A 17,568-nucleotide genomic window follows, 5' to 3' on the forward strand; every position below is an offset into this window, starting at 1 on the left:
TTGTCCATATAGTGAAATGCTACTCCAATATTCCTTAGCAAATTATCGTCTCTCTGAAAATTCTATCAATATGGCTTACCGGTTGATTATTTTCTTCCATTGTCACTCCCAAGTCCTTTTCCTTTTTACTTTTCTAGTTCTACTCCATCTCCCATCTTATAGATTCCCACTGGTCGTCTTTCACTTTTCCCATTTCCATGACATGGCTTTTGTCCACATTGAATTCCATCTCCCATTTTTGCTCCATTTCCAGATCTTGTTTAAGTCTTCCTGTAGTATTTCACAATCCTCTTTTGTTTAATGACTCTGCACAGTTTCGCATCGTCCAAAACAGATTTATGTAGCTGTTCACTCCCTCTGGCATGTCATTTATATATACAAGAAAAAGTATTGGTGCCAATACTGACCCCTGTGGCACTCCGCTGTCTACTGTTCTCCACTTGGACTTCATATCTTTAACTATCGTCCTTATTTCTCTCCCCCTTAAGTAATTCTTCATCCATCTCAATGTGCTTCTTTTTAAGCCACCCTTCTCCTCTAACTTCCATAGTGTGTGTGTGTGTGTGTGTGTGTGTGTGTGTGTGTGTGTGTGTGTGTGTGTGTGTATTTACCTAGTTGTATTTACCTAATCGTATATTACAGGGTTCGAGCGGGGCTCATAGTGACCTGTCTCCATATCTACATTTATCCAACTTTTCCTTAAATTTGTGCACACTTTCTGCTGCTACAATCCATTCCAGATGTCCACCATCCTAAGCAAAAAACTGAACTTCTTAATGTTCCTCAGGTAATGTCTTTTTATGATCTTGGAATGTCCTCTTGTTTGTCAATCTCCATCCTCCATCAGTGATAGTAGGTCCTGTCTATCTATCTTTTCCATATGGTTTACTAACTTATACATCGTTATTAGGTCTTCTCTTTCTTGCCTATCCTTCAAAGTTGGTAGTTCCATTTCCTTCAGTCTTTCTTTATAGGGAAGATCCTTTATTTCTTGGACCATCTCTGTAGCAGTCCTTTGGATTCATTCTAGTTTCTTGATGTCTTTCTGCCTGTAGGATGACCATCCCACTGCAGCATATTCTAATCTACATCTTATCATAGTGGTTATGATCTTGTTCATCATACTCTTATCCATGTAATTGAACACCACCCTGATCTTAGTTAGTGTATTGTGTATTGAAGCAAATAGTCCATTTATGAGTTTTTCTGGAGTCACGGTGTCTTGTATAATTTCTCCCAGGTCTTTCCCTACACTCTTTTTTCATTACAACCTCTTCTCCCATTTTATATTCCCACATAGGTCTTCTATTACTTTTACCAATTTCCATTACATGGCATTTCCTGGTATTGAATTCTAATTTCCCCTTTGGCTCCATTCCCTTATCTTGTCATTATCTTTCTGCAATTCCATACAGTCCCCAATGTTCCTTATTACTCTCAAAAGTTTCACATCATCTTCAAACAAATTTATGTACCTACTCAAACCCTTTTGTATTTTGTTAATATATACTTGGAACATAATTGGTGCCAGCACCTGTTCTCCAGCTTAATGGGATGTCGCATATCATTGTCCTCATTTCCCTATCAGTTAAGTGGTCTCTTGTCCAATTTCCCTTAATTCCTCCCATGTATTCTATTTTAAGTCTTATGAGGTACCCTGTCAAAAAGCCTTCGCAATATGTAGATACACCATGTCAACCCATCCATCTCTCCCTTGTACTTCATCTATTACTCTTGTATAAAAGCTTAGTAAATTTGTTATGCATGATCTTCCTTTCCTAAAACCAAATTATGAGTTATTTATTATTTTCTTTCCCTCCAGATATTCTAACCACTTTTCTTTAATAACAATTTCACGGATCTTTCCCACAACACTAGTTAGTAACACTGGTGTGTGAGTGTGTGTGTGTATGTATTTACCTAGTTGTATTTACCTTGTTGTATAGTATAGGGTTCAAGAGAGGCTCATAGTGTCCTGTCTCCATATCTCTACTTATCTATTTTTTCTTTAAAGCTATGCACATTATGTGCTGCAACAACTTCATCATTCAATGCATTCCACTTTTCCACTTTTCTATGTGGAAAACTGTATTTTCCAATATCCTTCACATACTGCCTCTTCCTAATCTTCTTTGCATGTCTTGTTGCCCTTTCAACTTCTGTCACCAGCACCAGGTCTTCCTTGTCTATCATTTTAATGCCATTAACAATTTTATACATTGTTATTAGGTCTCCTCTTTCTCTTCAATCTAGTAAGGTTGGCAGTCTCATTTCCTTCAGCCTTTCTTCATGTTACATCCTTTAGTTCCGGCACCATCTTTGTAGCTATCCACTGGATCCATTCTAATCTTATTATATCCTTTTTCAAGCTCAGTGACCACACCACTGCTACATATTCCAACTGTGGCCGTGTCATACCAGTAATAATTTTTTTTCATCATATCCTTACCTAAGTACTGAAATGCCACCCTAATATCAGTCAACATTTTGTATGTTGTTCCAAATATTTTACTCATGTGTTATTCAGGGCTCAAAGTTTCTTGTATAACCACTCGCAGATCTTTTTCCTCTTTAGTCTTCATTATTTGTTCCTCTCCCATCAAATAGTTCCATACCAGTCATCTCTTACTCTTTCCTAATTTCATTACATGGCATTTCTTAGCATTGAATTCTAACTTCCACTTCTTTCTCCACTCATAAATTTTGTTTATATCTTCCTGCAGCAACAAACAGTCTTCTCAGGTCTTAATTACTATTAGCAATTTTGCATCATTAGCAAATAAATTAATATAACTGGTCACTCCACTCTATGTCGTTTATATATACCTGGAACATAATGGGGGCTAACACTGACCCTTGTGGCACTCCACTTCTTACTTTAATATGAGTATGTATCTCTGATCACAGTTTTCAAGTCTCTGTCGTTCAAGTAACCCCTTATCCAATATGATATTATTCCTCTCAGTCCTCCTATGTTCTCCAACTTCCAAAGTAGTCTGCTATGTGGGGCTTTATCAAAAGTTCTTTTTTATGTCTAGGTAAACAGTGTCCACCTATCCATCTCTGCTCTCCAGTCCTTTTACTACTCTTGAGTAAAAACTTAGTAAATTTGACACACATGAACTTCCTGTCCTGAGCCCAAATTGTCTATTTGATATAACTGGTTCTTTTTCCAGATATCTAACCCATTTTTCTTTGATAATAATTGCACATATCTTACCCACAACACTTGTAAGTGACACAGGTCTGTAATTTAATGGCTCAGTTGATTTTCCTCCTCAGAATATTGGGATTATGTTAGCTCTCTTCCATTCCATTGCTCTTCCTTCTTTTAATGAGCTTGTTACCATTTCCCAAATAGGATCTAACAATTGATCTCTAGACTCTATATTGCTTCAGTGCCCAGCCTGACACACCACCTGGTCCCATTGCTTCCCTGACATCCAAATTTTCTAGTAGTCTTCCAATTTCTTCTTTGTTCACTATGATTTCCTGCAAGCCTTGACAATGCAATATCCTATTTGGTTCTGTAAAATCCTCTTCTTCAGTGAAAGCAGTCTTGAAACTCTCATTCATTATTTCACTCATTTCATTTGCTGTTTGGTATGTCTTCCCTCCTTTAACTATTTTTCTATTGTTTCCTTATTCTTCATCTTTCCATTTATATACTTGTAGAAAAGCTTGGGTTCATCTTCACTTTTCTGCACCACATCTTCCTCAAAATTTCTTTCTTCCTCTCTCCTTACTCTAATGTATTCATTTCTCGCATCCTTATACTGCTGTCTGTTGCTTTCATTTCTCTGCTTTTTGAGTTTCTTTCAAGCTTTATCTTTTTCCCTCTTAGCTTCTATACGTCTGCTATTGTACCAGGCTTGTATACTCTTCTTCACTCTATAGATTTATATTTCCTCACTCCCTCGTTACACTTCTGTAGGAATAATTCATATTTCCCCTGTACTGTCTTTCCGTTCATAATGTTCCTCCATTCTGTGCCACCAAAAAATTGTCTTAACTTGTCAAAATTTGCTCTTGCATAATCTAATCTCTCTTTTTGTAGTCCTCCCTGTATCTTAGCACTTCCTCTTCCTGTATTTCTAATTCTAATGTTACACGGTCACTTCTTCCCATTGGACTCTGATATTGTATGATAGGAGGGCTCCAGCTTCTTTATGAATACTAGGTCAAGTAATGATGGTTCTTCTTCACCTCTGTACCCTGTTGATTCTTCCACCCACTGATCCAGTGTATTCACCATAGTTAGCTGTAACATCTCCTTTGCTCCACGATCCATCATTACCCATTATTTCCACCTCTCTCCAGTTAACTCTTGCAGTTGAATTCTCGTACTAATAGTATTTTTCCATCTCTTCTTATCATATTATCCAAGCACTTAATCACCTCTCCTTCCATTTCCATATGTTCTCCTGATCTCCATGTATTTGTTTTGGGTGGCACATATGTGACTATGATTCTCCTTTTTTTTATTTCTTCTGTCGTGATTGTTACTCCCATTACTTCTGCCATGCCATCTCCATAGTGCACTTCCTCCATGCATATATTATCATGAACCAATATTAGCACTCCTCCTTCCCCTTTTTTCTTTGTCTCTTGTGTATATGAGTGTTTCTGTCTGGCTATCATTTTCTGACATGATCAACTGTTATCCACACTCTTGTTACATCACACTTATATAATCACTCATGCTACTAATTATCTCATAAAAAGAGCAGCCACAACCAGTCAAGGATTTAATCACACTACTAACATCAACTTGTGTGAACAGGGCTTACGGATTACTCTCCTCTCATTTACTGTAAATAAAGATAAGTTATCCAGAGCATTATTCTACCAACTTTGTTTACTTCTGCTGTGCAAGACTATGGCAGGTGTGGTGTTGCAGGAAAGCTTTACTGTGTAAAAGGTGATGCAGAGAGAAAAAAAAAAAAGAGGTGATCAAAGAAAGGAAGGTCAGGAATACAAGGAGACTTCTTTCTATCATAGCCATTACCTTATGAACAGCTGTCAGCTATACACTAATACAACTACAAACTATAAGTGTGATCACAATTACTACTCTACACAAAGCTTCTTAAAAGCATATAGCAAGAACACAACAGAGAAAGAGTGAAAAAGATATACTAGGAAATCCATCACAGTAAGATGTAGCACACAATCTATAATCAAGACCACTAAATGAGGTATCCTGTATCAAAGGATATGCTCAGACCAACATTTGTGACAGTCAAGCACACATCTATTTTGAGTGGCTTGGTCTGAATGCACTTGAAGGATACTTCATGAGAAAGAAGAGAAGGTTAGTGATGAGTAATGGCATTAGCTAGAAGCAGAAAATGGGAAACTTGCCTCTGAGGGATGTAGAACATATCAGCTGTGACAGGCTTCTGCAGGGAGCCGCTGTACACAGGCCACAGACCACTCAAGATACGGAACAGAGAGCTCTTCCCACACCCATTGGGACCTGCCCAGAGACACCTTTCTCAGACAGATCTTTCCCAAGCTGGTTAAAGAGTTCATCAGTGAAGGTCTATATACAACTTACTTTGAGACACACCACCTTTGCATGCTTGTTGCATGTAATAAGTATAAAGCAGAATATATCCAATAGGAAGTAAAGAGATTATTCTGACTCATGAAATAGCCATTCTTAAGTCACATCCAATAAAAAGTAGAAATAGAAAGAGTATTCCTAAATACTTGTTAGTCATCATGTACACATTCTCATAAAGTTAAGTTTGTGGATACAGAAACCCACCAAGCTACCCCAGATAAAGGACAGCAAGAAAAGAAAATCTAATTCCTCACCCTTCCTTTAAAGGCACACCATTCTCAGCTCCATCAGTGAAGGGTAACCAAATAATGAAAATAAGCAAAGAATAGCTAAAGCAAACTTAGTTCTATAATGTATGTTTCTTTAAGTAACATCAAGTCAATCTTCATCACTTACCACTTGTAGCTCCTCATTAACCCCTTCAGTACCAGCACGCATTTTCATATTCATTCTGGCTAGTATTTGGGGATTTTATGCAGCTTCAGAAATTTGTATAGGGATTAAAATAGTGAAGACTCTGGCCATTAATATTTTGACATCCACAGAGCCTTCCTAATGCAAATAAAATCATCTAATCACATGCAAAAATCATGGTAAAAATGAGTCACAGTATTGAAGGGGTTAAGGAACTACAATCCATATTAAGGCATAATAAAGTGTTTCAAGCATTTCTAGTGTTTCAAGTGTTTCATGTAACATTAATCAAATCATGTAACATTTATCAAATCATCATCATTGTACTCCATGTCATGAAGTGCACTGCAGGACTTAATTACCTGAAGCCACGGGAGCACAAAACTAATGCCACTAACTGATGGTCTCATCTGCTAACTGGCAATTCCCATCTTCTTTTAAAGTGTGTGGCAGACTAAGGCTGTATGCAAATCAACTAAAACCTTTACTTTATTATAATTGTAATGATCCAATCTGTATGAAATGCTCTTTGAAACACTTTTAACTCCACTAGGATTCACATTTGAACTGCATGTGCATGAGTTTCATGTAGAACATTAGATTTTTATTTATATATATATATATATATATATATATATATATATATATATATATATATATATATATATATATATATTTCGGGAGTAGACCATTTTGAATGCATGTACTATTGAAGTCAACAGCGAGGTCTGCATTATTCTTTTTGTACAGCGTATTTTGTGTTTTTCGCACAAGGGCGCGTTCGTCCGGTTTTAGTTGGTGGAGTAGTGTGCCAAAGTCCATTTCTCTAGACGTCTTTCGGTCTTGATCAGACCATCTTCAGGAAAGTGAGTGCAACTTGTGAGGATGCGGGCTTATATGGGCCCGCATCTCCGTTGCACCACTCTCCTGAAGATGGTCTGATCAAGACCGAAAGACGCCTCTGAGAAATGGACTTTGGCACACTACTCCACCAACTAAAATCGGATTTAACGCGCCTGTGCGAAAACACAAAATACGCTGTACAAAAAGAATAATGCAGACCTCGCTGTTGACTATATATATATATATATATATATATATATATATATATATATATATATATATATATATATATATATATATATATATATATATATATATGCAAGAGGAAAAGCTAGCAAAAAAAAAACTTGTTTGCAGTTCCTTTAAAGATAATGAGAGTTAACCAAAAGTCTAGAACAAATATCTTGAAACCTCCCTCTTAAAAGAAGTCAAGTCATAGGAAAATGGAAATACAGAAGCAGGTAGGGAGTTCCAGAGTTTACCAGAGAAAGGTATGAATGATTGGGAGTACTGATTAACTCTTGTATTAGAGTTGGAAAGAATAGGGATGAGAGGAAGAAGAAAGCCTTGTGCAGCGAGGCTACAGGAGGAGGGGAGGCATGCAGTTAGCAAGATCAAAAGATCAATTAACATGAAAATAGCGATAAAAGATAGCAAGAGATGCAACATTCAAGAGGTGAGAAAGAGGCTGAAGACAGTCAGTCAGAGGAGAGGAGTTGATGAGACAAAAAGCTTTTCATTCTATCCTACCTAACAACACTGTAAGAGTGAAATCCCCCCAAACATGCAAAGAGTACTTCACACAAGTATGGATAAGGCCCTCGTACAAAGTTAGCAGTTGGAGGGGTAAGAAAAACTGGCAGAGATGCCTTAGAATGCCTAACTTCATTTTGGTTCTTCTTTGAGAAGGAGGATGAACACAAGGATGACAGCCATAATTGGCCTTAATCTCCCTAGCAGCAACATATTTAGAGGTTGTTTACCTAGCCTGGGTTAGCCATCTTATCAGGTATAGTGGTATAGTAACATCTGTGCATACTTGGGAAGAGTCTGTATAAATATGGGACCATAATACCCTGGTGAAGTGTTAAAAGAGGGTAACATGTGTTTGTTTCAGAGGGAAGCAGTGAGACACCACTTGCTACCTAAGGTCTAGGCTAAGATGTCTGTCTGACAGAGATCACCTTGACCCAGTTCAGCAAGGAGGCTGGTAAGCTTAGGCGCCTTAGAGGGTGCCGAGGGTTGTGGCACAGTGTGTTCAGTGTAAGCACTGAAATCATTCATAGTGAAGTACTTTAAATATATGTTATCAGCATTAACAAGCAGGTTTTGAGCCTGTTTCCATATCCCTGAGGTGGCCCTGGGTAAGACTTCACCAACTGGGATACCACTGCCAGCCTCTATGCCTTACCGCCAATGTTACCACCCTAGTGTACGGTTCTAGATGACTACAAAAGGTGCCGGCTTATCCAAATATATATAGAAAACATCCTACAATAAATACTGATTTTGGTAAAAATAAAGCACACTGAACAGATTTTAAAACAAGACAGATATACACAAGTCCTCCTTATACGGTACTTTGTTATCCGATAAATTCACAATTACGGTGTTTGGTAATTACTACCCTCGATTCTATTTACGGTAAGAAAAATTCATAGCTACGGTATCCGCTCATGTTTTGTTTACACCGTGCCGTAGCGCCACCACGCCGTGCAGCCACCACAACAATCAGTTTCTTCCCGCATTTCCCACTGAACACAAGTGAAATCCTTACGGCATGTTTTTGGTGGATATTATGAGTAAGGGCTGAAATCCCTACTGTCCCTTAGCCTCGGGAGGGACATCATCTGATAGAATACGTGGCGAGTGAAAGGTAAATGAAAACATTCTCTGTTTATTTCTTTTGCGCAGTACTTCACATTTTTTTATATGACTATTTTCATGTATTTTCATGTCTGCAGGGGTAACTTTCAGCGTGCTGGAACACATCCCCTATTATTACATGTTATAATGGGTTCGATAAACGGTAATTTTGATTTGTGGTAAGGATTTCAGGAATGCATATGTACCATACAATGTGAACTTACTGTATAAGCCAATCAGCAAGAGATAGCAACAGTTAATAGCAGTGTTACCATTTTCTCATTTTCCATAAGGAGAATTCACTAACACGACAACACATAACTCTAGGACATGCCAAATGAACACATTGCCTGTAAACAGACTGAATCTTATCTATCACACCTTTCATAAAGTATTTAGTATATCAAAAGGCAGGAGCCTTATTTTCAAACACTTTCTCTCATTAGGATTACCTTCAAAGATAGTTTTTTTTTCCTTCTGATGATGCAGAATCCTTGTTAAACTATCACTAGAGTCAAGAAAACACCTTTGATAACTTTGGATAGTTTCTTAAAAATAAGTGCATTCATTGTTGTAAGATGTGACTGCAGGACAAACATCATTCTCTAACTCTATAACTATATCTGTCACATCTCTATCAGATGCCTATCTGCCACACTACAGTTGCCTATCCCCCAAATCACCAGCTGTCTATTCCCAAACAGCAAGATGTCATCCACCACAGCCCACCACCCACCACCCACCAGTAATGAGCAGGTGCATTTGAGGATGGACTGTCAGGTTGAGGGACGGCACCACCACATCACAGTTGGGTGTCACAATAGGCACATTGTTGATGATGATGGTTCCATTGGGACTCTCCGTGACAATACCTGAGTGGGGAAGTTCATCAGTGGGTTACTTATGTGGGCCAAGAGTGTCTTGCTTTTGTCTTAATAACATGTATATAGATTCTGAATCAATGTCTTGCTGGTCTTACAGATAGATACACAGATTCCAACTATGCTGTGCAGGCAAATTCTCATTCTGACTGCAAATGCCTGAATGGAAAAGGATGTGACTGAGTTTCTCCTGTTTCCTAGGGTATCACTGTTCCATTCTTAACATCATAATAGGTATTCTGACATTTTAATTCTATAACCATGTTGGCAAATCCTGATGCAGATTGCAAATCCCTGATTGGAGTGGAAGAATGTTAATGTGTAATTTTAGCTACTGTGCATCATTGCTCTACTCCTGCCTTGCAAACACATGCACAGATTCTTACCATAAAAACATACACCTAAGCCAACAAAATAATCATCTATATACTCTTTCTAGTCAGGATAATCGAGAAATTTCAAAGATTAAGTTGATCTCTCACTGATGAACATTCACAATTTTACTTTCCCCTTTTTAAATAAACTCAATCTTTTCTCAAGATTGCTCTAATTGCTTTAATTTGTATGGCTATTTTGAGAAATATGCTTTCACTCATTTGCATTTGTCCTTGATTTGCATGATTATTTTAGACTTCAAATTACAAAGGATATCTCATTTGTCTTAAGGTTTCAAAATTGTAAAAATGTTTTGATGACTGTTTAATAGATATGTCTGGTAAACAATTTTGATACAAGGATGCCTCTTATCTGATGGACCTAAACTGTGAGATAAGAAGCAAGAAGTGTGTACCAACCATTGATGACGGGCACACCATTCTGGAAGACAAGGTTAGCAGGACACCGACTGTCACGGTTCTCATTGTCTGACATGACGGAGACTCTGACGTAGCGACCTCTCTGCACCTCCTCAAACACCTTCAGCATGTTGCCTACCCGTGCTGTGTAGCCGGCCAGCTCCACTATCTCCTGCAGGTACACAGAGTTAAAGGATTAATTGTGCATATCTGTTCCATGCATTCAGTCAAATAAGGATACAGTGCAGGTGAATTTTAATTAATTATGATCCTCTTAATATTTTCTTAAATAAAAGTTCATACATTAGGAATAGCTGGAGTATTTTCTTTTTCTACTGACAGTCTTTCTTTTTAATGCCTACAATTTTTCAAGGGTTTATTCATACCTTCAAAAATTTGTAAATGAAACGTTCATAATTTCAAGCCTTTTTGTTGTCCCTGGCCAGAGCTTCTCTCATATGAAAAAACAATAAATAAATAAATAGTGAAAATTTAGTAAACAGGGATTCACTTGTACTTGCTGATGGTTTGTGTGTTTCCCACAGACCACTTTTCTTTTAATCATAAGGAAATAATGATAATGTAATCAGTGAATATAAAGAATTATCATGAGTGAAATATCTGAACAAGCCACTATCATTCAGTTCACAAATCAGAACAATCACACAACTCCCTGCACTGTAATACCAATACCTGGAGACTCTTAAATACAGTATAGTACATGCCAATGACTGATGCCCTCCCTTACTCACTGGCACATATATTCATGTTTTCTTTACAGGTAAACAGTAAATTTACTTTACATTCATTCCTATTTAAGTCAAAGAGCTCATTATATCAACAAAATCAAACATATACAAGTAACTGAGTACTCTGGTAAGAGTACAAAATCAACCTGTCACATATCTGGAATGAAAACCATGAGCTAGTCAGTAAAGAGGAACACAAATCATTGGCACCATTACCTTCTTTACAAGTCCTCAGGAGGTGAAGGTAACAGTCAGACTTAGTGAAGTAGAGTTAAGCTTGTCTCTACACATAAAAACAGAGTCAAACTGCATCTAGAAATCTGATGCAACACCTATACTAACTACATGTATATTGAACATAAAAAATAAAAAATGTCTTGAACTAGAAGTCCATAAACTAAAATTTCCTTCCAATCAGGCAATGAGAGGCACCCAAATGCTTCACCTTGTAGGAGGTGAGAAGGCGCTCCACGGCATCAGCCCCAGACGTCAGCATGTTCTTCGCCGTGGTAAAATACTGAGTGCGCTCTGACACCCCACCATCAGCCTGTCCACCTGTTGGCACATACAGGTAGACTAGTGTTTCTTAATATTTTTTGGTTGCAACCCTAAATGCAGTCTTAACCTGGAGTAACAACCCTAATTGTAATAATAAATCCAACTATTTCATGTTACAATCAATGTATTGTACATGAAAGCTACTCATACTACACGACTATAGGTGTTTTATAACTGCGCCTCTTTTATTACTGTGTCCAGTAGAATCTTTACCTTGTCCTACTAAAGTAAATCAGTTACATTAATCAAAATAAAAATGTGAATAGCTTTGAATTATTAATTATTATCTTTATAAGACCCTCTGATGACCCTCAGAAATACCCTAGCAAAAGTAATTGGGGTCACGACCCTGTAGTTGGAAACCACTGAGGTAGACATAAAATATGTGCATGATCACTGCCTACAACAATCATCTGGCACTCATCTGATCCTTGGAAAAATTTAGCCCACACACACACACACACACACACACACACAGGACAGACCATCAGAATGGGGATTGGTGGAGAGTGGAGTTCCACAGGGATCAGTGTTGGCACCAGTAATGTTCGCAGTCTACATAAATGACATGGTGGATGGGGTGTCCAGTTATGTGAGCCTATTTGCAGACGATGCAAAATTGTTACGAAAAGTGAGATGTGACAAAGATTGCGAACTACTCCAGGAAGACTTGGACAGAATATGGAAATGGAGCTGTACATGGCAAATGGAGTTCAACACGACAAAATGCAAGAAAATAGAGTTTGGCAAGAGTGAAAGAAGAATCAGGAGTATGTACAAGATAGGAAATGAAGACATAAAACCAGTCATGAAGAAAAAGACCTTGGGGTGACAATTACCAATGACCTATCGCCAGAGAGACATATAAACAAAATAATTGGAGAAGTATTGAACTTATTGAGGAACATAAGAGTGGCGTCAGATATCTAGATGAAGAAATGATGAAGAAAATAATTACTGCAATGATAAGACCGAGGCTTGAATATGCAACAATACAGTGGGCTCGAACTTAAAGAAACACATAAGGAAACTAGAGAAAGTACAGAGGGCTGCAACGAAAATGGTGCCTGACTTAAGAGATTTGACTTATGAAGACAGACTGAAAAGAATGCAACTTCCAACCCTGGAAAACAGAAGAGAAAGGGAGACCTGATAGCAATATACAGAGTGATGATTGGCATGGAAAAATGGATAGGGAAGATCTGTGTATGTGGAATGGAAGAATGTCGAGAGGGCATGGGAAAAACTAAAATGGCCACTTATAGGAGAGATGTGAAAAAATATAGCTTCCCTCATAGAAGGGTGGAAGCATGGAATAGTTTAGACGTGGAAGTGGTCAACGCAAGGAATATTCATGATTTTAAGAAAAAGCTGGACATTAATAGATATGGAGACGGGACAACACGAGCATAGCTCTTTTCCCGTATGTTACAATTAGGTAAATACAATTAGGTAAATACACACACACGAGCCATGTTATGAAAATGAAAAGAAGTAGATACAGACCAAACAAGGATTACAGGCTGGGTGATGAGAAAATTGAAGAGACCAATGAGGAGAAAGACTTAGGAGTAACCGTGGAAAACACTCTGTCACCGGAGAAACTATGTATAAATAACTATGTATAAATTGGTGAACAAGATTGACATATTGGACAGAGAATTGATAAAGTAATCATCTCTGAGGACATGGAAAAAAACTAATAAAAGACATCTGTCTAAATGATGTGAGAAAGTACAGTTTCCCGCATCATAGTATTGATAAGTGGAATAAACTGAACAGTGATGTCGTTGACGCGGTGTGTGTCAATCAGATGAAAGAGAGATATGACAGGAGTAGACAAGGAGACAGGACACAGAGAGCTTAGCTCGGGCCCTGTAATACACAAATAGGTAAATACAAATACGTAAATACACACACACACACACACACACACACACACACACACACACACACACACACAAATGGGCAAGTCTCTTAATGTGTGGCCACTGTTCACCTAGAAGTAAATAGGTACGGGATGTAACTCGAAGGGTTGTGGCCTCGCTTTCCCGGTGTGTGTTGTGTGTTGATGTGGTCTCAGTCCTACCCGAAGATCGGTCTATGAGCTCTGAGCTCGCTCCGTAATGGGGAAGACTGGCTGGGTGACCAGCCCACATACACACACACACACACACACACACACACACACACACACACACACACACACACACACACACACACACACACACTGATGGTCATATATATGCATGTTAACTATCTACAACTTTTATCCATAAAGTATTCAGTGAACAAGTACTGATCCTGAAAAAATAGAAAAAAAAGCATAGAAAAGTAAAGGGTTTAAACTTGATGAGGTTAATTTTAGTAAGGAGACCTGAAGAAGCTGGTGAGGCAGGTGAGTGGTATAGACTGAGTGATCAGGTTGTTAGTGTAGTCAATAGGAAGTTAGTAAAGATTAGATTATTCTTGACCAGAAATGACAGATGATTGTGTGTACAGGGACTGTGTGAGTCTGCTGCCTTCCTGCACCATCCCTTACTTTCTTGTGTTCTTGTACTCTAAAACAATAAAATAAGAAAATAATAAATAAATAAAAGCAAAAATAAATACATAACAAATTTGTTGCAAAGATCACAATGAAATATGACTAATAACAGAATGGTAAAAATCACCTTACTAGTAGCCTAATGAAAGAAGCCAAGGGGAGACAAAATATCTATTTATTGCCTTCTCTCATAATTGGAGAAAACACAGAGGAGAGGGTTCAGTCCCTCTGTCCTGCACTATGAACATGCAGGGAATGGTAGTATTGTTCCACCACACAAACTGAGTGTGTGGTCATCTCTCCTGTTCATCACCACAAGAGAGAGAGAGAGAGAGAGAGAGAGAGAGAGAGAGAGAGAGAGAGAGAGAGAGAGAGAGAGAGAGAGAGAGAGAGAGAGAGAGAGAGAGAGAGAGAGAGAGAGAGAGAGAGAGAGAGAGAGGGGGGGTTACTTATGCTAATACTGAATGAGGAAGGAACAAAGTGAAAAACATAGCAAGACTGACATTAAGAGAGGAAAGATTACAAAGCAATAAAGGAGATGTAGATAGTGATTTTAATCCCGATTAGAACCAATAAAGAGTGGCCTTACTTTCACTGATGGTCGAGGTAAGCAGTGGTATGGAAGTCATCACCATGCCAGCACCTGACCACACATACTTCATGAGGAACTGCTCAAGCATGACGTACCACAGTCTCTTTTTGAAGATTATATTCATCTGCCTTGACAGGGAGTGGTACCCCTGCTGCAGGATGCCCAACTCAACCTGTAAAGCAGCACACAACACTTCACACTCAAGCCAAAACACACCACACACCACACTCTTACACATAGCAAACAACACTCCAACAAACTGATCAACCTGTAACACACCACTCCCCAAACTGCATCACACCACAGAAAACACACTCACACACTGATCAACATACAACACACACACACACACACGACACCATGCTGGCAAGACATCTCTGAGCAACTCGCAGGAAAAAAGCTAGTACAACAGGAGTTGGAGCCTGACCTAGATGTATGTACAAGGGGAGAGGGGGCCATAGGTTCTCCTGTCTTCATATTAAACAAGTTTTTTTATCATATAGATGGAAAAAAAAAAAAGGAGAGACATGGAACTGAGTAGTGCTGCCAAACGTATGACAGAATAAAAAAATACAACTTCATGTGGACACCAGCAGTACATTGAAACACCTGTTAGATTAAGGAGACTGACTGAGGATATTATGGAGTAGGAATTTTTTTTGGATTTAGGGAAGAAAAAGGTAGTATGAGGAGGTTGGTCAAAGTAGAAAGGGAGTTAAGGTACATGAAGGAAGTGATGTTGAGTTTAATGGACAAACAGGAAAAACTGACAATGGAAAATGCAGAGCTGAAATTGAGATTAGTAGAATGTGAAAAGATTTGTGCAATAAATCAGGGATTAAAAGAGGAGATACTGTACAAGAAATAAAGAAACAAAATGACATACTAAAAGCCAAATCAAGACTATGAAAACTCCTTAAGGAGTTTATAGGTTAAAGTGCAGGATGGGATTGTGGACAGGATAGAAGGTGGATTGGGTGAAAACAAGTTGAAGTTAAATTTTCAGAGGTAGCGATGAGACAAATCCAGGAAAACATGAAAGTCGCTGTAATTCAAGTAATTAAAGAGAAAGAGGATCTTGTGCGAGATACAGTGGATAAGAGGAAAAGCTTTGTGATTTTGGGATGAAGGGAAAAAAAAAAAATCAAAAGTTCACGAGAACGTGGAGAGGGAATTGGCCAAAACTATTATCAAACAAGTACAAGACAGCACGCAAGAACTGGACCAGGAGGTGGAGAAAGTGATCAGGTTAGGAAGATACAGTGAAGGGGGGTTGGAGACCAATGAAAGTGGGAATGAGATCCCAGTGGCAGTACAGGAAATTATGGCTAGGAAAGGGAAACTGGCTGATGATACTGAATACAAGATATATGGCTAAAAAGAGATATGAACCTGGAAGAGAGGGAGAAGGAGAAAGCACTAAGAAATTAAGCTAAGGAAAAAAACAATTAAAGGATGGAGATTAAGTTTTAAAAAGAATTTCTACTGGAGGGTTCTAGATATGAGACTAAAGAAATTATATCCTTTGGAAAAAGGAGGAGGTAATGGAAGAGGAAAGAAATTAGAGTGACTTATACTAATATAGATGGGTTGTTATCCAGCATGTTGGAGGTTAGGGATTATTTGAAAGAGAAAACGCCAGATGTAATGTGCATCGTTGAAACAAAACTAAGAGAAGAGATCCATGTTAACTTTAAAGAGGAAGGATATAATAGCTGGAAGAGAGACAGGAAGGATAAAGGGGGAGGAGGAGTGCTAATAATGGTTCATGATAATATATGTGTGGAGGATGTGCAATATGGAGAGGATAAAGTGGAAGTAATTGGAGTAACAATCAAAGCAGAGGAATTGAAGAAGAGAAAAATCATAGTTACATATGTGCCACCTAAGACAACTGAAGAACATAAAGATATGCAAAGAGAGGTGATTAAGTGCCTAGATAACATGATAAGAAGAGATAGAAGAATACTTTTAGTTGGAGACTTTAACTGTAAAAAAGTAAACTGGAGAGAGATGGAAGTAATGGATAATGCTGGACAGTGGAGCAAGGAAGTGTTACAGTTGACTATGGTTAATACAATGGATCAGTGGGTGGAGGAGTCAACAAGGTACAGGGGGAAGAAGAACCATCGTTGCTTGACCTAGTATTCACAAAGAAACCAGAGCCACCACCAATCATACAATACCTTAGTCCAATAGGGGAGAAGTGATCATGCAACATTAGAGATGCAAATACAGGAAGGGAAGACATACCAAACTGAGAAGGAAATGTGTGAAATAATGAATGAGAGCTTCAAAACGGTGTTCACCGCCGAAGATTTCACAGAACCTAATAGGACATGGACTGCCAAGGATTACAGGAGATCGCAGTGCACAAAGAGGATATTGGAAGATTATTGGATAAATCTGATAGAATAGCAATGGGGCCAGATTTTTCCTGTAGCAGTAGGCACACTTGAAGAGTATATGTGGGAAGTGCTGTTAAGCTTATTAGTGGTAGAAGGAATATCAAAAATCTTTGGTGTAACCACCTACAACCTGGTGACATGTACATTACTTTAAACCACTCAACAACTGCCATAGCTTCAAAGCGGTATGTGGTGGGATTCAAACCTACGCGTGGATGTCTGGATAGAACCTTATCTACTATGAATTAAGATGGAAATATATAGTGTATCAGGCTGGGTGTTAAAAGAATGTAAAGAGCAACTACTAGATCCAATTTGGGAAATAATTACATGTTCAATAATTGAA

General features: G+C 38.3%; 1 protein-coding gene across 1 annotated transcript in view; it reads right to left on the reverse strand.

The window, feature by feature from the left end:
- LOC123503013 (ATP-binding cassette sub-family D member 2-like) overlaps nt 1–17,568 on the reverse strand; it is a 62,769-nt gene that overhangs the window by 27,024 nt on the left and 18,177 nt on the right. Inside the window, 5 exon segments of the mRNA XM_045252372.1 lie at nt 5,365–5,479; nt 9,436–9,564; nt 10,368–10,539; nt 11,562–11,671; nt 14,812–14,986. Coding sequence (XP_045108307.1) covers nt 5,365–5,479; nt 9,436–9,564; nt 10,368–10,539; nt 11,562–11,671; nt 14,812–14,986 — 701 coding nt within the window.

Source organism: Portunus trituberculatus, chromosome 13, assembly GCF_017591435.1.
Source record: "Portunus trituberculatus isolate SZX2019 chromosome 13, ASM1759143v1, whole genome shotgun sequence".
NCBI classification, from domain to species: domain Eukaryota; kingdom Metazoa; phylum Arthropoda; class Malacostraca; order Decapoda; family Portunidae; genus Portunus; species Portunus trituberculatus.